General features: G+C 39.3%; 1 protein-coding gene and 2 non-coding genes across 3 annotated transcripts; all 3 read right to left on the reverse strand.

Moving 5' to 3' along the window:
• Positions 1-6,556: 6,556 nt before the first annotated feature.
• LOC110458156 (sodium-dependent proline transporter-like) lies at positions 6,557-22,716 on the reverse strand. Its single transcript, XM_021509753.1, has 16 exons — positions 22,480-22,716; positions 21,511-21,717; positions 19,845-20,187; positions 19,483-19,626; positions 19,163-19,328; positions 18,768-18,900; positions 17,915-18,049; positions 17,380-17,483; positions 16,601-16,725; positions 16,177-16,289; positions 15,787-15,915; positions 9,194-9,293; positions 8,859-8,959; positions 8,263-8,436; positions 7,817-7,981; positions 6,557-7,617 (listed from the first exon to the last, which is right to left on the reverse strand). Exons 1-16 carry the CDS (start codon positions 22,492-22,494, stop codon positions 7,507-7,509), a joined length of 2,265 nt encoding a protein of 754 aa, XP_021365428.1. The 5' UTR covers positions 22,495-22,716; the 3' UTR covers positions 6,557-7,506.
• Positions 10,995-11,084, reverse strand: Trnam-cau. The gene is given in 2 exon segments: positions 10,995-11,030; positions 11,048-11,084. It is a non-coding gene; the product is annotated as a tRNA-Met (tRNA).
• Positions 12,486-12,581, reverse strand: Trnam-cau. The gene is made up of 2 exons: positions 12,545-12,581; positions 12,486-12,521 (listed from the first exon to the last, which is right to left on the reverse strand). It is a non-coding gene; the product is annotated as a tRNA-Met (tRNA).
• Positions 22,717-23,609: the final 893 nt, after the last annotated feature.

Consider the following 23,609-nt stretch of genomic DNA (forward strand, 5'->3'; position numbering starts at 1 on the left):
TGTAGGTTTTGTCCCTAAATGTACTATAATACATTATAATTGTCCCTCTTTCTAAGTAGTGTCCCTCTATAACTATTGTACATTATTGATGTCCCTATATGTAGGTAGTGTCCCTAAACGTACTATAATACATTACAATTGTCCTTCTATCTAAGCAGTGTCCCTATATGTAGGTAGTGTCCCTAAATGTACTATAATGCATTACAATTGTCCCTCTATCTAAGCAGTGTCCCTATATGTAGGTTTTGTCCCTACATGTACTATTATACATTATAATTGTCCCTCTATCTAAGTAGTGTCCCTCTATGACTATAGTACATTAGTGATGTCCCTATATGTAGGTTTTGTCCCTAAATGTACTATTATACATTATAATTGTCCCTCTAACTAAGTAGTGTCCCTCTATAACTATTGTACATTATTGATGTCCCTATATGTAGGTAGTGTCCCTAAATGTACTATAATACATTATAATTGTCCCTCTTTCTAAGTAGTGTCCCTCTATAACTATTGTACATTATTGATGTCCCTATATGTAGGTTTTGTTCCTAAATGTATTATAATACATTATAATTGTCCCTCTATCTAAGTAGTGTCCCTCTATGACTATAGTACATTAGTGATGTCCCTATATGTAGGTTTTGTCCCTAAATGTACTATTATACATTATAATTGTCCCTCTATCTAAGTAGTGTCCCTCTATGACTATAGTACATTAGTGATGTCCCTATATGTAGGTTTTGTCCCTAAATGTACTATAATACATTATAATTGTCCCTCTATCTAAGCAGTGTCCCTATATGTAGGTTTTGTCCCTAAATGTACTATTATACATTATAATTGTCCCTCTATCTAAGTAGTGTCCCTCTATAACTATTGTACATTATTTATGTCCCTATATGTAGGTTTTGTTCCTAAATGTATTATAATACATTATAATTGTCCCTCTATCTAAGTAGTGTCACTCTATAACTATTGTACATTATTGATGTCCCTATATGTAGGTAGTGTCCCTAAATGTACTATAATACATTACAATTGTCCCTCTATCTAAGCAGTGTCCCTATATGTAGGTTTTGTCCCTAAATGTACTATAATACATTATAATTGTCCTCTATCTAAGCAGTGTCCCTATATGTAGGTTTTGTCCCTAAAAGTACTATTATACATTATAATTGTCCCTCTATCTAAGTAGTGTCCCTCTATGACTATAGTACATTAGTGATGTCCCAATATGTAGGTTTTGCTCCTAAATGTACTATAATACATTATAACTGTCCCTCTATCTAATCAGTGTCCCTCTATGACTATAGTACATTAGTGATGTCCCAATATGTAAGTTTTGCCCCTAAATGTACTATAATACATTATAACTGTCCCTCTATCTAATCAGTGTCCCTCTATGACTATAGTACATTAGTGATGTCCCAATATGTAGGTTTTGCCCCTAAATGTACTATAATACATTATAACTGTCCCTCTATCTAATCAGTGTCCCTCTATGACTATAGTACATTAGTGATGTCCCAATATGTAAGTTTTGCCCCTAAATGTACTATAATACATTATAATTGTCCCTCTATCTAAGTAGTGTCCCTCTATTACTATAGTACATTATAATTGTCCCTCTATATAAGTAGTGTCCCTCTATTACTGTAATACATTAGTGATGTCCCCATATGTAGGTAGTATCACGTTATGCACTGTTGGGTTTCCCTATATTTAGACAGTAGCAATAGATATATATAAATATGATGGACCTCTGTGTGTGTGATAAGTCACTGGTTTGATATGTATACATGTACAATTCAAAATAATGTCAACAAGTTGAACTTCTCGTATAAAGTCATGTGAAGCTCGTGCTGATTTATGCTATCCGATATTTAGTATTTGTTTGTTTCTATAAGTTTGTTTTGACTGGCTGAGATGATGATGATGGAGCTAGGATATACTACACATTACTGTCAGTTGACTGACACAATTAGTGTCATGTTGAGGAAGGGGGGCGGGGATGTAAGGGAGGGGGTCATGATGTGGTAAGAGTCTGTACGTGATGATGTAATATGTAATATCTTATCAACATAGAGACCGTCGGTAAGCGTGTCCCCGGGGATGGGAGAGGATTAGTTCTGTGTAAGTCGTTTTGAGTTCTGTACAACAATCCCCATGGCTACAGAATCTATAGAATACGGACAGTTCCGCTCCCTCCCGATTCGTTGGATAAACATGCTAGGATTGTTTTTGTTATTCACTATTTGGTAACATCAAAGCCCTACTTGCTCAAAGTTGATAAGAGTTAACCGACGGGCTTTCAAAGCAAATACATCCTCAGAACTTATCCATCTAATCCATGTAAACAATTCTATACCGGTGAAATGATGTTAGGTACTCCTGATTATGTCGTATTATCATTTCAAAATGTTCACTAATCACTACCTAACACTTAATGCTTTGTGCCGTCGTCTTCCATTGTGACGTCATGATTCATTACACCAGTTTCCCCGATCAGAAATAAGAATAATGCATTTCCAAGGAAAACATGGTTTCCTGCATATGATTTGATCGACGTTATGTGAGAAAAAGTTCCCCAAACTCGTGGTGGCTGGTTATCATGTTTATCTGACGCTCTTTAGTGAATTTTCAAAGACACTCGGTAAACCTCGTGTCTCAAGTAAGATAAACACTATACCCTATCATCTCTTGTCGGGCAATCTCAATGCATCAGCTATACGTTAATATTCAGCACTGAAATGTACAATTTGAACTTAGCTCTAATGCGTTAACGAGGGCCAATTACCAGTCACACGGAGAGGGTGACGAGTGGTTCTGAAGATGAAAGTGGCGCACCTTGTATACTCAATTAGGTACGCATTATCAGTGCCAGTACATCGCTAGTACTGTCTCGGGCATGGACCCCCTCACAGGGGTCTATTAACTTTATACAACGGTAAATACATGGATTCCCCTCACAGAGGACTATTAACTTTATACAACGGCAAATACATGGACTCCCCTCACATGGGTCTATTAACTTTATACAACTGTAAATACATGGACTCCCCTAACAGGGGTCTATTAACTTTATACAACGGTAAATACATGGACTCCCCTCACAGGGGTCTGTAATGTTTATATGAAGGTAAATACATGCACGTCTTCAGAGACCTATATTCTATATATAAAGGATGGATGTCGTGTACTAGACTGACACGTGCGTTTAACTGCAAGCCGGCCTTGACGAGGGTTTTTAGGGATCAAAAGTCTATAAATAAATATGTACAGTTGGTAAAATCAAAGCACCATGTCTTTAGTGAATTTGTTTGAATCGTGATTTTCCTTGACGAGGTTTGTTTTGATTTCTTTTCGTTGCAATATTGTAAAAGTGAGCAATTTGTTAAATATTAACTATCTATTCAGATTTAAATATCATCAACTTTCGTCAAGTTTGTTGAAATATTACAATTATGTATCAACAGAAGTCTATTTCCTCTTGTTTTCGGTGATATCAATCATAATCCTTTGTATAATTTAGATATATTTCACAGCAATTTCCCCCGAGACCTATTTTCTACATCATATATTGACTAGTAAATTACAGCCGATGGCTGAACTCCAATACGGCCGTCAGATTCCTGCTGAGCGAGATTCCTCTACACTTTGTGCGTACATTGCAATATCAATACTCCTCACATTTAATGTAAATGGGATTCGTATACACCAATTTCATCCTGACTGGATATTACCAATATGTAATAATCATGTTTCTTGTCATGAGATGATTTCGAGAGCGAGAACGTGGTTGAATTAAAGGAGGGAAACTTTCGTCTAATAATGACCTGCTAGGAAGACGCAACTTTGCGTGTAGTACTTTATTTTTACTGGCGGGATCTGATACTGGATTACGTCACTTCGGTTTCATGCAGGCGTTATTGTAACACTGATAGCAGTATTATTACATTTCCTCTCAAAATACCTCTTCTGCGAAGGAGGAGCGAAAACCATCACCTTCCATTTTGTCTATACCCTTTATCATGCCACCCCTGTAGGTCGGGGATTGAGAAAGAGATATACTTGCTGCGAGCCTTCGGCATGGTATTTCAGTGAGGTAGCACTCTAAAGTCGGCATCAGATTAGCACAATCGCAAGGAGGCGAAATACACCAACGTACCGCCTCTATCATACAATGTATATAGAGACAATACACACATACTTTACACACATGGAGGCAAGTCCTTCAATGACCTTATCTGTTAGTAGGACTGTGTACATAATGAAAACAAAGCAAACCTTTAACAATCAACTTTTTTAAGTGTTACACAGTTTGTATCTTGTTTGCCAGTTTCCTTCAAATTTCGTTGCCCCTTGACAAAAAAACATATAATGTTTCTGTCGTTTTGCACGATTAAGTCCGAAAACAGTTATTTCTGAAGCCGTGGATTTCTCGTCGAGAGCGCTTGCCTGTCATACTATGTAGGACATTCTCAAGAAATAAACAGTAAACGACACAAGCATTTTGGAAATATTTTAAGTTTTACAAAAGAAAGGGATGTTTTGATAGGGTAACAAAGCCGGATAGTCGTATAGAATGCTAATTTATTTTATGTTCTTGTCATGAAAACAATGCAGCATACGTTTACATAAAAATTGCTCAAAATCTGGGATCCAAATATTAAAACGATGCCGCGTGCTTTCTCCTGATAACACGGACTGTAAACAAGTGGCCCATAAGGCCGTATCACTCACCTACATTTAAGATAGTTATAAAAATAATCTCATTAAAAGAAACGTTTCTAGGGATGGGACCAATCCAGGTGGCATATATGTATTCGTCTCTTTATACTCAAAAATTGTACATGTATGGCTAAAGAATAGATATCTCAATTGTTTCCACGCTATGATTCAGAAACTAAACCCCTAAGGGCGGAGCAAACCTAAGGCCAATTCTGGTAGCATAAATAATTATGTACTGTATTTGTCTTTTCATGCCATCCAATTTAACACATGGTTATAAGGTGATCAATTTTTTCAAAGTTATGACCTAGGGCCAAACCTAGGGACTCAGTCTCGAGTAATGGGAAAGGACCCTGAGGTAAAGCTGGAAGCGTATGTGTACTCCCTTTTTATATTTAGCAAATGTAAAAAGTGAGGATTTCAACCGTTTCCAATGCTATGGACAAGGAACTATAAGGTCCCTAAGGTTTGGGCGGACCGAGAAGTAAACCCTTGTAGGATACGTGGGGCGGACCGAGAGGTAAAACCTTGTAGGAAACGTGGGGCGGACCGAGAGGTAAATCCTTGTAGGATACGTCGGGCGGACCGAGAGGTAAAACTTTGTAGGATACATGGGGCGGACCGAGAGGTAAACCCTTGTAGGATACGTGGGGCGGAACGAAAGTTAAAACCTTGTAGGATACGTGGGGCGGACCGAGAGGTAAATCTTTGTAGGATACGTGGGGCGGACCGAGAGGTAAACCCTTGTAGGATACGTGGGGCGGAACGAAAGTTAAAACCTTGTAGGATACGTGGGGCGGACCGAGAGGGAAATCCTTGTAGGATACGTGGGGCGGACCGAGAGGCAAAACCTTGTAGGATACGTGGGGCGGACCGAGAGGTAGAACCTTGTAGGATACGTGGGGCGGACCGAGAGGAAAAACCTTGTAGGATACGTGGGGCGGACCGAGAAGTAAAACCTTGTAGGATACGTGGGGCGGACCGAGAAGTAAAACCTTGTAGGATACGTGGGGCGGACCGAGAGGGAAAACCTTGTAGGATACGTGGGGCGGACCGAGAAGTAAAACCTTGTAGGATACGTGGGGCGGACCGAGAAGTAAAACCTTGTAGGATACGTGGGGCGGACCGAGAAGTAAAACCTTGTAGGATACGTGGGGCGGACCGAGAGGCAAAACCTTGTAGGATACGTGGGGCGGACCGAGAAGTAAAACCTTGTAGGATACGTGGGGCGGACCGAGAGGTCAATCCTTGTAGGATACGTGGGGCGGACCGAGAGGAAAAACCTTGTAGGATACGTGGGGCGGACCGAGAGGAAAAACCTTGTAGGATACGTGGGGCGGACCGAGAGGGCAATCCTTGTAGGATACGTGGGGCGGACCGAGAGGGAAATCCTTGTAGGATACGTGGGGCGGACCGAGAGGAAAAACCTTGTAGGATACGTGGGGCGGACCGAGAGGCAAAACCTTGTAGGATACGTGGGGCGGACCGAGAGGTAAATCCTTGTAGGATACGTGTATTCGTCTCTTCACCACAAGCCATTAGATAATGTTATAAAATGTATATAGTTTTAGGGTTTTGGTCTAAATCATTTCAAATACGCACTATATCACTTTTTGATTCCGCCCCACACAGCCCCTCCACGTATACAATAGTGAATTACCACTACATGGGAAAGCTATCAACTAGTTTTGGTTGATATTCATCTCATAGTTCCAAAGAAGAAGAAGGTACTTAAATCAACAAGGCCAAGTTATAATGTTTAGTCTTGCCCTCAAAATACTTCACCTCCTCCAAAACCTCCCCCCCCCCCCTACCCCAGGGGTCACTCTCTTTGTTTTATAAAATTTCGAATTCTCATCTGATGAGGTTTTGCGGTTCAGAAGATGATGCTTACGACAGAGGATGCAGGGACACCACAGTACGTATAAGCTCGCCGAACGGTAACTAAACTGATACAATCTCCTGGTGTAAATATGACACAGACAGGTAATAAACACACCCGTGCTGAATGCCGTAATATAGGTAAAAAAGTCAAGTTGCTAATGGACCATTCGTCAATGTCCAGATAGCTGTAAGTTTTTGGCATAGAACACTTCTCCGACTCCTTGGAACGCCGGATATAATCAGCGTCTTCAGGAACATTACAATGAGTTTTTACTCTGCGCTAGTCAACATCCAAATACGACTTTGTAACTAATAAAATGTATACATTAAAACGACGAAAACTTGAAAAATAAAACATTGCACAAGTTGTCTACACTTGTATTTAAGTGAAAACTGTCGGAGATTCTTACACTTGAGTATTGTGTTCAGTAAACCACAAACTTTTACACATGTATTAATAGCAACAGTCACTCTTTGTCCAATCAGCCCAAAAACCGAAAGCTTGGACGTAAAGTGACTGCTGCTATTTATAGTGGTAGACATTAAGACACATGTTGTACTGATCAAATAGCTGCTGAGTAATGATCTGTCAATATGGCACGGTGAATGGCTTATAGAACACTTGTGCTATCAAAACATAAACAATTACTTAATAAGATATATGTTTACTCTATTCGTCTGGTAAGACACGTCATCACATAAATTAGTTGTTACATAGACATCACAACAGACGGAACGACATGTAGTTGTCTCACAAAATACCGTCATATAAATGCAATTGTTTCGTAAGTCACGTACGTGCTCACACGTCATATAAATGCAATTGTTTCGTAAGTCACGTGATCACACGTCATATAAATGCAATTGTTTCTTAAGTCACGTGATCACACGTCATATAGTTGTCTCATAAGACACATGTGATAAAGTTCGGGACAGATACGTCCGTCGTGTGTCCACTGAGGGGTCGATTGATGCCTCGCTGGGGGTCGCGCTGCTGGTGGTCTGAAACAGACAATATAACCGACGCATAAGAAAAAAATACTTAACACCGTAGAAACGGATTCATGTCATACAATGATTTCCTTTACATATTAATATCATTGATAATGCAGACTGCAGTTACTGTCCCGTAACTACAGGCTGACTTTCCATAAAGTTAACGGAAAATGGGAAGGGCCTATGTAAATAAACCAACGTTTACCTGTAGATTGGAAACAGAGGTGTTGTACCCGTAGTTTATAAACGATAATTCTTGTTTCTCTTTCTCAGGATCCAACACAAAGCCTTCTACATAGTCCACCAACTCTCGGTGTTTGACCAATGCCGGACCCCAGTCACGTGACGGCGCCAGAAGCAGCTTTACTTTCTATAAAGATGTAAGCAAGTATATGTATAATACAAGAATAACTTGCGTTTATTTTTAATGTCTCTATTGCATATAATTTTAAAGATAATTTTAAATTAAAGTGTTCCTGCAGAAGTGTCGAATTCATACTCCCGTGGCAGATTGAACTTTCTGCAATTTGTTTGATAACAAAATGTTCTATTAAATAGCAAAGTATTCTTATAAAATTGCACTCATATTGGTGAAAATATAATGTGACGAAAATAAACTGTTTTGTATGTGATTTAGGGAGGAGTACTTACATTGATGAGACCCTTCTCGTCGTTCTCCTTTGAAATCTTGTAAATGATGACAATCGGGATGAAGATTATGGAACAGAGGGAGAGGAGCCAGCCTAACGCCTCGGCCCACGCCGGGTACACGTAGGCGTCGTACGTAATGGGGGAGTAGTCCACAAACGAGAACACCAGGATAAACTGGGGAGGTAATTATAACAGCGGTAAACTGGGGAGGTAAACATAGCAGCGATAAACTGGGGAGATAAACATAGCAGCGATAAACTGGGGAGGTAAACATAGAAGCGATAAACTAGGGAGGTAAACATAGTAGCGATAAACTGGGGAGGTAAACATAGCAGCGATAAACTGTAAGGGCGGGTTCATGTAGGCGCAAAACCCTTCAACCAACCAACCAACCAAGAGAGGGGTAAAAGAGTGGTATGAATTGGGGAGGACATTATTTTTGGTTTAAAAATAATTTGTTTTAATTTGATAAATACATGCACAGTGTAGTACAATATTCAAATTAAAGAAAATGTGAACAGACATATTGGTACCTCAAGGTAACAGAACTAATTATCCCGACTGATACCTTACAAATCACCATTTTGCCAACTTACCACCATTCCTGCCGGACTGATACCTAACCAACAAATCTTCCACCATATAGACGGTCGGTAACCCTGCATGACCTCGATGTCACTTAGGAATCGGTTAATACCTGCAACGGTAGCATAACATCATATTATACACGGAGACTGACGACTGGTACATATATCTTGGACTAGTTGTCTGTATTATTTACTTTAGTAATAGCATGACATTTTGTTCTTAGTGTCTGTATATCAATTTATCTCGTGATCAACGTGTTACACAGTGGACATATACTCTTATCTTGTTTTGAGTTTGAACTTATTCTTTGACCTACCTTTATTTCGGGTTAAACTCAACTTACCGTAAATGAGGTTAATGACCATGAGTTCAGTCAGGCCTATGACCAGCAGTGACCATGAACCCACGTAGTGGTCAAGTAGCTGCAGCCAGTACATCCCACCCTGCAGTGCGTAATTCAAAATTGTACTTGTAGTTAAGCCTAACAAATATACACATTTTGTATACCTAGGTATCTACGATGCATGTAATGACATAATCGTCAAAAGTGACGGCGTCCATTGCCAATCAGAAGAACTCTTAAATAGGAGTAATGTATAGAACGCATTGTTTTTTTACAGTATATAATTTATAAGTATAAACACACTAGTTTATAAATTATATAACTTTAATGTATCAACAATGTCTAATTAATAAGTATATATACAATGCATATAACGCTTTAGTTTAAACAATTATATAACTACAATGTTTATAACACATGATTTTTTAAAATTATATAATTTCTAAGAATAAACAATGTCTAACTCGTTAGCATATTCAATGTACATAACGCATCAGTATGTAAAATTCTATAAATCATAAGTATACATAGTGTATAGGGCTAACTCATTAATTAATAATAGACCTAACTCATTAATAGATACACCGTACATACACATCAGTATATAATCAATATGTCTAACGATTATGTATATAACAGTGGATAATTAACAAATACCAACATCAATTATTTCTTAAATTTATTACATGATGCATTTTCTTGACATATAAGTTATTGATATCTACAATAGTAGTACTGACTTATTTCAACAGATGTTTTTGAACACATACATGTTCCTGTGTGTATAGGGTAAATCAACAGATGTTTTTGAACACATACATGTTCCTGTGTGTATTCCGTCTTTGCGTATTGCAGAGGTATCTTCTCTTGGGAGCAGGTATTGGTTTTTACGTCATTGGTTTGTGCGAGAAAATTACGCCGTTTTCTCAAAAATTGATGACGTTACCCTCACAAACAAGTGACGTAACAATCAATACCTCCTCCCAAGAGAAGATAACTCTGCAATACGCAAAGACGGAATAGGGTAAATCAACAGATGTTTTTGAACACATACATGTTCCTGTGTGTATAGGGTAAATAAGTCTCACCTGGGTAAGACATAACGCGTGAACGACTATGTACGTACGTGTATCATACCGAAGCTATACGGCCCTTCTTTTTAAATAAGAATAACTGATTTTCATTTTTTTCTTAAAATAAAGCTTTATCGCAGAGTTTTTTATGGTAAATTTATCAGAGAAAAAGAGAAAAAAAAAGTACAATAAGAATCCCTTGGTATAGGTTACCATGGAGTAGTAGACCAAATACAGTTATCATTAACATTTGCCATCTTGCTACATTTGCGTTTACACCACACTTAGCTGTGTATGATAAATAAAACTTAACTCTCTTTTTGGGCGTAAACAAATTATTGGTATTTGGGTGGGTAGCAATTGTTCATCTGTCCTTAAGCAGGTACAATCAACCCTATCGTATGACACCAGGGCCTCCTAAGGTGTGACACCAGGGCCTCCTAAGATGTGACACCAGGGCCTCCTAAGATGTGACACAAGGGCCTCCTAAGATGTGACACCAGGGCCTCCTAAGATGTGACACCAGGGCCTCCTAAGATGTGACACCAGGGCCTCCTAAGATATGTGACACCAGGGCCTTCTAAGTTGTGACACCAGGGCCACCAGGGCCTCCTAAGATGTGACACCAGGGCCTCCTAAGATGTGACACCAGGGCCTCATAAGATGTATAATAAATGCTCGTGTAAACAACTGATGTGTTACACAGCTTGGAGTTCAGTAAAAATGAATGCCCCGGGTGAGGATCGAACTCACGACCTTCAGATCGCTCTGTGCTTGTGATTATGAGACTGACGCGCTACCTACTGCGCTACCAAGGCTATGGAAACACACGTGTAGCTCCCAGTCATGGCGCGTGCATGCTATTATACGTTGAGGTGCAAAGCCTACAGAGAATGGCTGTCTAATTTATCTGTCATTGTCATCATCATCTCTCTCAGCATGATAAATGCACATGTTAAAACGCACTTAACCCTTACGAAAACAATTTTCCTTGCTTACTTTTTAGAAAATAACCAAAATTGAGGTGTCCCAGTACTTTCAAATTACAGCATCACATGCCTGGGAAGATACTCCAGTAGTAAAAGATCACAGAGGGATACAAGTATTCAGGGGTAGGGGAGATAACCTAGTACTTACACATTACAGCATCACATGACTGGGAAGATACTCTAGTAGTAAATGATCACAGAGAGGGATACAAGTATTCAGGGGTAGGGGAGATAACCCAGTACTTACACATTACAGCATCACAGGGTAGGGGCAAATCACCGGGTAGGGGAGAAAATTCAGTACCAGTGTGAACAGTCCACAGTGTCACCGGGTAGGGGAGATAGTTCAGTACCAGTGGGAACAGATCACAGTGTCACTGGGTAGGGGAGATAATTCAGTACCAGTTGGAACAGATCACAGTGTCACTGGGTAGGGGAGATAATTCAGTACCAGTGGGAACAGATCACAGTGTCACCAAGTAGGGGAGATAATTCAGTACCAGTGGGAACAGATCACAGTGTCACCAAGTAGGGGAGATAATTCAATACCAATGTGAACAGATCACAGTGTCACCGGGTAGGGGAGATAATTCAGTACCCTGTGCTAACATATCACAGAGTCACCGGGAAGGGGAGATAATTCAATACCAATGTGAACAGATCACAGTGTCACCGGGTAAGGGAGATAATTCAGTACCCTGTGCTAACATATCACAGAGTCACCGGGAAGGGGAGATAATACTCAGTACCAGTGTGAATAGATCACAGTGTCAAAGGGTAGGGGAGATAATTCAGCTGCCTGTGTCAACAGATCATAGTATCACCGACATATAAGCTCAATTAATAAAAAAAAAAAAGTGAATGATTATTTTCCAATATTTTTTCATAATTGCTGTCTATATCGCCGAGGAAAAAACATTTGGATGGCTTCCATGTGTAATTGAGTTTTCTTTTCTGACTGATAAAAATGTCACTGAGATATCAACCGAAATCCCGAAGTCAACATTGTCAAGATTTCCATATCACATTGTTATGTCAACATATCTCTCCCGTCTCAATTATAGGAAGGTTTGTCCGGTTTTGGGTTGGTAGCAATCAATCAACCCTTTCGTTTGAGGTAAGGACCTCCTAAGATGTAAAATGAAACCTCGGCTTTACCCAAACGTATTTCCTGATATTGCTTTCTCTACCCCTTCTTCCTAATATCAAGCTTTGAGTTAAAAAAATGAATGCCCCGGGTGAGGATCGAACTCACGACCTTCAGATCGCTCTGTGCTTGTGATTATGATTATGAGACTGACGCGCTACCTACTGCGCTACCGAGGCCATGGAAACACACGTGTAGCTCCCAGTCATGGCGCGTGCATGCTGTTACAGTTACCATGTATGTTGAGGTGCAAAGCCTACAGAGGATGGATGTCTAATTAATCTGTCATTGTCATCATCATCACTCTCAGCATGATAAATGCACATGTTAAAATGCACTTTACCCTAACTTAAACAGTTTTCCCCTCCTTCTCTTTAGATAATTACCCAAATTGAGGTGTCACAGTACTTACAAATTACAGCATCACATGACTGTGAAGATACCCTAGTGGTTAAAGATCACAGATAAGTAAGTACGTGCCTGCTAACCGAGGGTAGGGGGGATAATTCAATACTCAGTGTTAACAGATCACAGTGTCACCGGGTAGGGGAGATACTTCAGTACAAGTGTGAATATACCACAGTGTCATCGAGGAGGGGAGATAATTCAGTACCAAATGCTAACAGATCAGTGTCACCAGGTAGGGGAGATAACTTAGTACAAAGCGTTAACAGATCACAATGTTACCGGGTAGGGGAGATAATTAAGTACCCGGTGTTGACAGATCACAGTGTCACCAGGTAGGGGAGATAATTAACTACCCAGGGTCAGCAGAGCAAAGTGTCACCGGGTAGGGGAGATAATTCAGTACAAAGTGTTAACAGATAACTGTCATCGGGTAGGGGAGATACTTACGTACCCAGTGTTAACGGGCAGTGGAGATACTTAACAACCTAGTGTTAACGGGTAGGGGAGATAATTAAGTACCCGGTATTACCGGGTAGGGGAGATAATTCAGTACCGAGTGTTAACAGATCACAGTGTCACTGAGTAGGGGAGATAATTCAGTACCAAGTGTTAACAGATCACAGTGTCACTGGGTAGAGGAGATAATTCAGTACCCGGTATTACCGGGTAGGGGAGATAATTCAGTACCCAGTGTTAACAGATCACAGTGTCACTGGGTAGAGGTGATAATTCAGTACCCAGTGTTAACAGATCACAGTGTCACTGGGTAGAGGTGATAATTCAGTACCCAGTGTTAACAGATCACAGTGTCACTGGGTAGGGGAGATAATTCAGTACCCAGTGTTAACAGATCACAGTGTCAACGGAAAGACATTACATACTTACAGGTTACAGATGATAATTTATCACGTGCAATTTACAGTATCACAGGATAGAGAATGAAACAAATTACTTAAAAGGACCGAAAAACAATTAGGAAAATATAACCCTAGGACAGGTAACCTATTACATATAGATCACAGCATCATAGATTACAGTATCTCAGCGAAGGAGAGGTAACCTATTACAAATAGATCACAGCATCATAGATTACAGTATCCCAGCGAAGGAGAGGTAACCTATTACAAATAGATCACAGCATCATAGATAACAGTATTTCAGCGAAGGAGAGGTAACCTATTACATATAGATCACAGCATCATAGATTACAGTATCCTAGCGAAGGAAGGGTAACCTATTACATATAGATCACAACCTCATAGATTACAGAATCTCAGCGAAGGATAGGTAACCTTTTACATATAGATCACAGCATCATAGATTACAGTATCCTAGCGAAGGAGGGGTAACCTATGACATATAGATCACAGCATCATAGATTACAGTATCTCAGCGAAGGAGAGGTAACCTATTACATATAGATCACAAAATCATAGATTACAGTATCTCAGCGAAGGAGAGGTAACCTATAACAAATAGATCACAGCATCATAGATTACAGTATCTCAGCGAAGGAGGGGTAACCTATTACATATAGATCACAGCATCATAGATAACAGTATTTCAGCGAAGGAGAGGTAACCTATTACATATAGATCACAGCATCAAAGATTACAGTATCCTAGCGAAGGAGAGGTAACCTATTACATACAGATCACAGCATCATAGATTACAGTATCTCAGCGAAGGAGGGGAAACCTATTACATATAGATCAAAGCATCATAGATAACAGTATTTCAGCGAAGGAGAGGTATCCTATTACATATAGATCACAGCATCATAGATAACAGTATCTCAGCGAAGGAGAGGTAACCTATTACATATATATCACAGCATCATAGATAACAGTATCCTAGCGAAGGAGGGGTAACCTATTACATATAGATCACAGCATCATAGATTACAGTTTCTCAGCGAAGGAGAGGTAACCTATTACATATAGATCACAGCATTATAGATTACAGTATCCCAGCGAAGGAGAGGTAACCTATTACATATAGATCACAGCATCATAGATAACAGTATCTCAGCGAAGGAGAGGTAACCGATTACATATAGATCACAGTATCATAGATTACAGTATCCCAGCGAAGGAGAGGTAACCTATTACATATAGATCACAGCATTATAGATTACAGTATCCCAGCGAAGGAGATGTAACCTATTACATATAGATCACAGCATCATTGATTACAGTATCTCGGCGAATGAGAGGTAACCTATTACATATATATCACAGCATCATAGATAACAGTATCTCAGCGAAGGAGAGGTAACCTATTACATATAGATCACAGCATCATTGATTACAGTATCTCGGCGAAGGAGAGGTAACCTATTACATATATATCACAGCATCATAGATAACAGTATCTCGGCGAAGGAGAGGTAACCTATTACATATAGATCACAGCATCATAGATAACAGTATCTCAGCGAAGGATAGGTAACCTATTACATATAGATCACAGCATCATAAATTACAGTATCTCAGCGAAGGAGAGGTAACCTATTACATATAGATCACAGCATTATAGATTACAGTATTTCAGCAAAGGAGGGTTAACCTATTACATATAGATCACAGCATCATAGATAACAGTATTTCAGCAAAGGAGGGTTAACCTATTACATATAGATCACAGCACCATAGATAACAGTATCTCAGCAAAGGAGCGTTAACCTATAACATATAGATCACAGCATCATAGATTACAGTATCTCAGCGAAGGAGGGGGAACCTATTACATATAGATCACAGCATCATAGATTACAGTATCTCAGCAAAGGAGGGGTAACCTATTACATATAGATCACAGCATAATAGATTACAGTATCTCAGCGAAGGAGGGGTAACCTATTACATATAGATCACAGCATCATAGAAAATGGTATAACATGGAATGGGATGTAACAATTGGAGGAGTGACAAACTAGTTAGTATCAAAGTAAAGGGGAGATTAGCCAGTACTTACCGAGGTAGTGATAGGCAGGCCCAGTAGGAAGCAGAAGATACACACGAACAGAATTACAAACGACTTCTTCGGTCGAAGTGATGGGAAATAGTCCGTTAAACCGGTCAGCACCGTCTCCAGCATGGCAAACTAGGGATGAACACAAACTAGTGTGAATAGTGACGATGTTTAAACGAAATTAACAATGACTGCGTATCGATTGTATTATTTATGTAAAATTCGCAATTTGTGTTAACTACATTACTTAAGGGACTAGGAACTAGGAACCAACTTCAGGCTCCAATTACTTAAAAGGTAATACTGAAGTAGCAGACAGTATGAGACACGAAAGGACGATGGAGCGATACATTGAAATCTGTACATGGAGCGGAATGTTTAAGGTAACCCAACCTCACTGTCCAGTCCGAGGGTTATCAGCATGAAGAAGAAGAGGAGTGACCACAGGGTAGGGGGAGGTAAGTTGTTCACCGCTTCCGGGTACACCACGAACGCCAATCCCGCACCTACACACACCGGAAGAAGATAAGCAAATACGATTACATAATCAATATTTTAGAGTCAATCATTCATAAAGTTTGAATAACGACATGGTTTTTTTCAGAAGAGAAGACACTATTATCAGATTTCCCAGATATGCAAATGTATAACTGTAAATTGTGCAAATAGCTATATCATTGATACATCCCACTGCAGAAAATTGGATAGTCAGTCTATGATCTCATCTGTTCCGTCTAGATTGGGGACGATGCCTTTCGGAATTTGTATTAAGATTGAATCGATGTCAATAAAACGAACTGGATGTACATGTACATACCGCTTCTTGCCACGTCCTTCACCCCGACACCTAACTGCCCGGCCATATAGCCAAGGTAGGAGAAAACAACAAACCCGCCAAAAATACTGGTCAGCCCGTCTCCTAGCGACACGATGATGGCGTCCCTGTAACATGCACAACTATTGTAAGAACAACCGCATTGTATAATAGCACCAGATTGAAATGTCGGTGTAGTATTGAGTACCTTATTTTGTGTAATTGAGTGTTTTTAAGAAGTGAAATCTGTGAAAGTTTTTTTTCTGGCGAGCTTTAAATTTGCAATTCTGCCCCAGTAAGATGTTATTTTAAAATTTATTGCATATTTTGCATCATCGATGATAGTGCAAGATGCGAGGTAGTGTGTTGAAATGTATCAAAAACACTAAAATAGCATTTCATTCCTTATACTTACGTTTAAAACAAAAATAAATCTATGTTTGTTTTCTTGATTGCTTTCCTTTAGTTCATGATTCATTTTAAACATTTGGTTAACCAACTATATGATGTTAAAGTCGTATTTATATGGCCAACATTTCCGTTTGCCACAAATATCGTTTGGAAACAATTAAGGATTTCCTTCAAAATTTGAATTTGACGTCACGATATGATTGACTCTCGACTACCTAGCAGTTTGACGGAAAAACCCGCATGTTTCCGAATGAAAAAAGTTCACGTTCAAAGATTCTTTTTGTTTGGTTTCGTAACAACATTTCGAGATGTTTGGCCTACTTAGCGACTGAGATATTAATACAGAGTGTTGTAGATAAGCGAAGTCTCACCCCAGTATATTGTTATGGAATCTGTTGTAACTAGAAAGAGCAATCAGTCCTCCCCATCCGGGTCCCAGTGAGTAAAACACCTGTACAGCACCATCTCGCCAAACCTAAGAAACAAACATAGATTCATGTTGGAAGATTTGTATTTCACGTATTAAAGAATTAAAACATCGATCTCATTGCTCTTATAGAGCGATATCAATATGTATACTAACGTTTTATTGTATAAACTATTTAGGTGCATGAATTATCCATCTATTGATGACGTCACAATAATGGAAGGATCATTGATATTTCGAAATTTGTATGATGTACCACACAAAGGTATTTTAATCGAGTTTTAAAATCTGTCAATTTTCATTTCTTTAGCATTTTATTTTGATTTTCGCGCTTGTGAAACATAATTAATTCCTATAAAATAATAAAAGAAAATATTCTTCCCTCCTACAAGGCCAACAAATATTTTATCTTTTACACATGTCTAAAAGAGGTTTTTAAAAACAAAAAATGCCAAGGTATAATATTTAAAACAATTTACCTTGGCGTCGAGGAGTTTGTCAAACGTAGGTACGATGTAAAAATAGATGCCCTCGGAGGCGTTCGGGAGGGTCACTCCTCTGAAGAACAGGATGATGAGGACGACGTAGGGGAAGATGGCGGTGAAGTAGACGACCTGTGGTAGAGACGAGGAATGGTGAACATCGCACAAACTATAATAAAAATGGTGCTTAGATGTTAGCCATAAAGGAATGCACAGTTGATATTGGAGATGTTCGTCCTACCGTGTAAATATTGAACTTTCTATCAACTTTCCACATTTGGCTAAGGTCATTTGTATCGTTGGTTGATTCTTGTCTGATTAAAAACGGAAAACCTTATGTTTGTTATGCTTTATGCAGGTGACTTTTTGTTTGCCGTCAAATGCAGAGTAAAACAGCAGGAATTATCAAATATAGAAAGGCATTGCTCGTTCTACTTTTAGCTAGGATGCGCTTCAAAATGGCACCAAGTAGTAATTCTTAATTGCTGTACTTGGTTTTTATTGTTATGTACATGTAAGACTCCGAATAAATGATGAAATAAGCATCATTAAATTATTTGATAATTAGTTCCTTATTAGTCAGTGGTGGTTTATTTTTCTCAATATCGTTTTTCAGTAGCTATCGGCAACCCTGGTATCGAAGTGATATCAATCAACGGCATTCGAAATATAACAATGCTGTCACTTTTTCTCACAAATTGAATTGTTACATCAGGCCTGGAGGCATATGCATGGACAAATTACCATGATTTCAGTCTCCTCTTTATTGAAGAACATGCACTACCGATTTCTGGACGTACGTAACGTAAAAGCAATATAAGAACCCGTTCAGTAGTTCCGGAGTGTGTACCTTGCCCGTGGTTTTGATGCCTTTGATTAGACAGAGGAAGCACAGAAACCAGGCCCCGAATAAGGACAATGTCAACTGCCACCTTGGAGGCCCCATATCGTCAATCCCGGAACTGATTCCAAGCACGTAGTTACTGAAACAATAAAAGTAGTTTTAACCTTAAACCCCAGGAAACCTCCTAAATGAGTGAACTTACGATGCGTGATGTCGTCAGAGGGTTACTAAATAGGGGACACTCCCAGCAGTTTATCAACATAAGTTCTTTTCTAACATATGATAGGCATTCACTGGCCATCTTCAATTCCTTTTAAACTGTATATTCCATTGTAGTGTTGTCAAAAGCATCAGAACATCTCCGATGATAATTACGCCTCTGTGACATAACGAACACTTACTTCCAGTACTCCTCTGAGGGTGTGATTCTGAGACGGCCCGTGGAGGTGGTGAATTGGGTCGTGTTCCAGAGCCCCACAAACTTCTCCCTATTGTAGCACGTACCATTGGTGTACTTCACCCCCTCCGTCACGGTACAGTTCACCCTTGGTAACTTAAGACTGCAATCTGTTGGCAGAAATTCCATTTACCTTCACACATTAACTCATGTTGATTTGCAATTATAATGAAGTCGATCATTTCTTGTCTGTACGTCTTAAAATCTGACCAAATGCTACATTTAAAAATAATTCGCATTCAGATTCCTGTATCAGCAGCATACCTTTGGTGTTCCATGGATTTTCGCAGGTGCTCCAAGGGAGAGAACTTGTAAAGGAGGCGAAGAAGTAAAGGATGGCCCAGGACACGATCATGTTGTAATAAAGCGTCACAATTCCAGAAATTATCACCATAGCAACGCCAAGTCCTGCAACCAGAAGTATGAATTCTTCTTTGAAAGATCGTATATTTTTTCCAGTTTGTTGTAATATTTTATTGGGGAAATCAAAAGTGAATGATCTGATTCGAATATGTGTAGACGACTATTAAACAAACAGATTTCGAACGTCATTTAATCTAATATCTGTCCTTATCTTACTCGAGCCTTTCTGGGTTTTTTTGTTTTTGTTTTGTGTAATTCCTTACCTTGGAAGAGGGGCGCGAATCCCCAGCACGAAAGTGGTCCACGACTGGAGAACTGGCCGATACAGGTCTCCAAATAGAAAAGGGGAATTCCCACCACAAGCAGCATGATGACGTAAGGGATGAGAAAAGCGCCGCCACCATTTTTGTAGCAGAGGTAGGGGAAGCGCCAGATGTTGCCGAGCCCAACAGAGTACCCCAGCATGGACAACAAGAAGTCAAAGCGCCCCGTCCAGTTCCCACGCTCTTCGTTTTCATCCTCTCCGTAAACCTGGGTATGGTCACTTCCGGCGATCGTCGACCGACTCCTTGTCTTTTCTATTTTACTCTCGGACCTCGTGGTGGCCTGAAGGCGACAAGCACCATATATGATTCAGTGCAGCATGTGTCAAGGCACAACGCAAATGACCGACAGACATGTACAGGGTTTTTATTGTAATATAACTAGACTGCGTAGGGTATATTCGAATCTCGGAGCCTCATAACTGTATATTTGCATTGCCTTGCACTTGCCCTGAATAAAAAGCTACAAAACTTGAATGTAATTTATAGCTCTATAAACCATTTTTTTTTAATCGGCTACATGGTCGTCGATGGGAGATACATGTGTACCTTAAATCAATAACTTCTATTCCGTAATTCGTAGAGTTGTATAACGCCTCACGCTTACAAAGCTTTGTTTCTGGCCCACGGAGGCTAACATATCTCTAAGTGATTCCGCATTTTTAGAAAATTTATTATTAAACGATCGAAACCAAAAATATATATAAATAAGATAAATGACAGAGTGACCTGATGTAAAACAGATCTTAAACGTTTAAAGGGAAGTAACTGGAGTCATTTTTAAAAAATTATAATATCACTAGTCCCTCATGATCAAAGATGCAATGTATAATGTACATGTACATATGTAACGTTAGATGTGCCGCTGTGATGCAAAACGAGGGTTGTAAACAGTTGAAACGTTCAGGCCCGTCACCATTAGTAGGTACAAACTAATGTACATGACTTTGTGTTACACTTCAGAATGATTGCCGCCTCGTGTTGGTATATCTAAAACCTAATTAGTGTTTTGTGGAAACTGTCTTTTATCAATTCTAAAAGCAGCCCAGCGTCTGTACTGTATGAGACAAAGGTTGCCAGGTATCACTACACCCTGTGTAACAGTGCCAGGAATTACAGTAATATCAAACATTATATACATTTTATAAACCATAACAGCTTTAACAGAGACGGATACGGATGGTGTTTCTGGCTCTCAGAAACTTCATAGCCTTTTGATTTTATTTCATAACCAGGTGTCCCCTTGTTACGCCACGATTTCTCACCCGTTGAGAAATCGTGCGGGGTTGAAAAATCGTATTGCGAACGCCGCATATTTAACACGGTTTCTCATCCGGGTGAGAATCGTGCTAAGGATGAGAAATCGTGACGTATTACCCCCTCCATTTACCTGGAAAGATTAAAAGTAAAGGAAACGCCCGAATATTGGTCCCTAGATCTGCAACTGACTTCTAAGTGTCTGGCAGAGATGCCTATCGAGTTATATAAATTCTAATAAGTATCATTCCTGTTAATGTAGATTATTAAATAAAGTTTGCCCGATTCCACGTCACACGTATCTAGCAATGACTTTGCTGTTATATGGTTAGTAACAGTGACGACTTACCTTGGACACAGCATCAGAATCAGGTGTCAAACGATTCTTGTGTTGATAATTTTGTTCGGGAGTTTTGATGACGTAGACACCCTTGTCTACAGAGTTGAGGAATTCCTTCGGAGACTCTGGCGTCGTGACGTCAGGATAATTTGTGATGATGACGTTAGGAACTGATAACCGACGAAACGATTCGATATCATCATACCGATCATACTCCTGTGGAACAATGCAAAACATTAAGGCATGTATACGTCAGAACTTGGTGCAACAGTATTTATATTTGGAGCTATCCTGGTTTGTAGACTTTTGTTAGACGTTTTACCTCTCGGTAAAAATGCCATGAAATGTTTGTTGTCATTGGAAAGATGGATAATTTTCTCAATCGCTGTGCCACCTTTTGCATTGTTGACGTCAGACTACAATACCGGGAACTTTGACACAAGTAATATATCATACTCTTAAAAACGTTAAAATACAATACCGAAAATATTAACACACGTGTTCACACAATACCGAAACCGCTAACACACGTGTTCACACAATACAGAGACATCTCCGAACACTGACCTCAGTTAACCTCACGACCTAATAAAAATGTTACAAAAATGTTAATGCAATACTCGCACACTGGCATGTTGTTGACAAAATGACCTATTGTTTACCTTCTGTTTACTCTGATTGGCTACACTAATTTTAGATTCTTCTCTGAACAGCTGTTAATTGAGATACCCAGTCTTTGTGTGTAATTACTCCATTGTCTATTGTTCATTAGGTATGTATTTCCTACATACAAGCATGTCTATACGCCATCTAGACGAAGTTTCATATTTTCGTCGATTATTGGTTTTGAATGTTTTTGAATAGTATTGATGATAACACCGTACGTTAGCCCCGTCACGCTCTAGTTCCCCTACCCCAAACACTACATTCAGCACAACATCCCGTCCGTGTACATGTAACTTTCAACAAAATACTTACATTGGAGTCATCCATGTTTAAATTGTACCAGTCAGTATCCGTCAGTATTACATGGTCCCAGTGACCGCGCCCCTTACTTCACCTGACAGGTACTGGTACCTGTAGCCGGAACTAAAAGGAACAGGCGATGCCCATACCGTGCCAACAGTCCAGTAGACCACTACGTACCACGCCAGTGTCGTAACTGGCCCGTAAAATGCACAGCTTTAATATCACACCGACGCTCCGTCTAGGGTGCACGGGTAATATAATTCAAATGCGCATGTACAACACAGGTAAAATGACACAGGTATTGATTAACTGGTCCTTTACACGGACAACGACTCTTTGCTGCTGATGGTCAGCGATAGGGAGAAAAAGGATAATAACAATTTTATGACTAATAAACGTTTGATAAAACTCCGCCGTTACTGCCGCGAACGTGTGGACTAAAGACACGCCATTATGAGGAAGTCTTTGTGGGTTTAATGGGTATAATGAGATTAAATAACTGTATGGTCCTAAAAGACCAAAGTCACACGGAATCCGGGGGATGTCCTATTAGATTATACGTTTAGTATTAACACACAGAATACCTAATGCCTATATTTCTAATATAATATCGGTGACATTGGATTTTTTCTATTATGAATTTCCATTAATTTTGGAAACGCATACCCGGATTTGTCAATTTAATGTCCAAATATATTAATCGTATGTGGATTATGCGTGTTTAAATATATAATATAATAATTTTAAATATATCGTTCATGATACTTTCCTTTTCATTCGAATATCAGTACTAGAGAGATGGTGATTGTAAACTGTTTTTGATGTATACGTAGATGATGAGGCTTGGCTTTCTAGCAGTGGTACGTGTACATGTACACACATGTAATTACTTAGTGCACGAAGAAATCCGATTCAACCGATATTACTTGTCTGCTTCTCATCGTATCACTTTCTTTATCAAATACAATAATTATTGTAGCAATATCTTACAAAACCTTATACTTGAAATACAGTTATATTACAAACAGAAATTAATGATCTATTGTCCATTACAACATCCCAAAGCGTACTTGTTGATGTCGATTTGGATTTACAAATTTCTATCGTGTATTCCTGGAGAACGAAGCTTTAATTCAATA

Source organism: Mizuhopecten yessoensis, unplaced genomic scaffold, assembly GCF_002113885.1.
Source record: "Mizuhopecten yessoensis strain PY_sf001 unplaced genomic scaffold, ASM211388v2 scaffold9465, whole genome shotgun sequence".
NCBI lineage: Eukaryota > Metazoa > Mollusca > Bivalvia > Pectinida > Pectinidae > Mizuhopecten > Mizuhopecten yessoensis.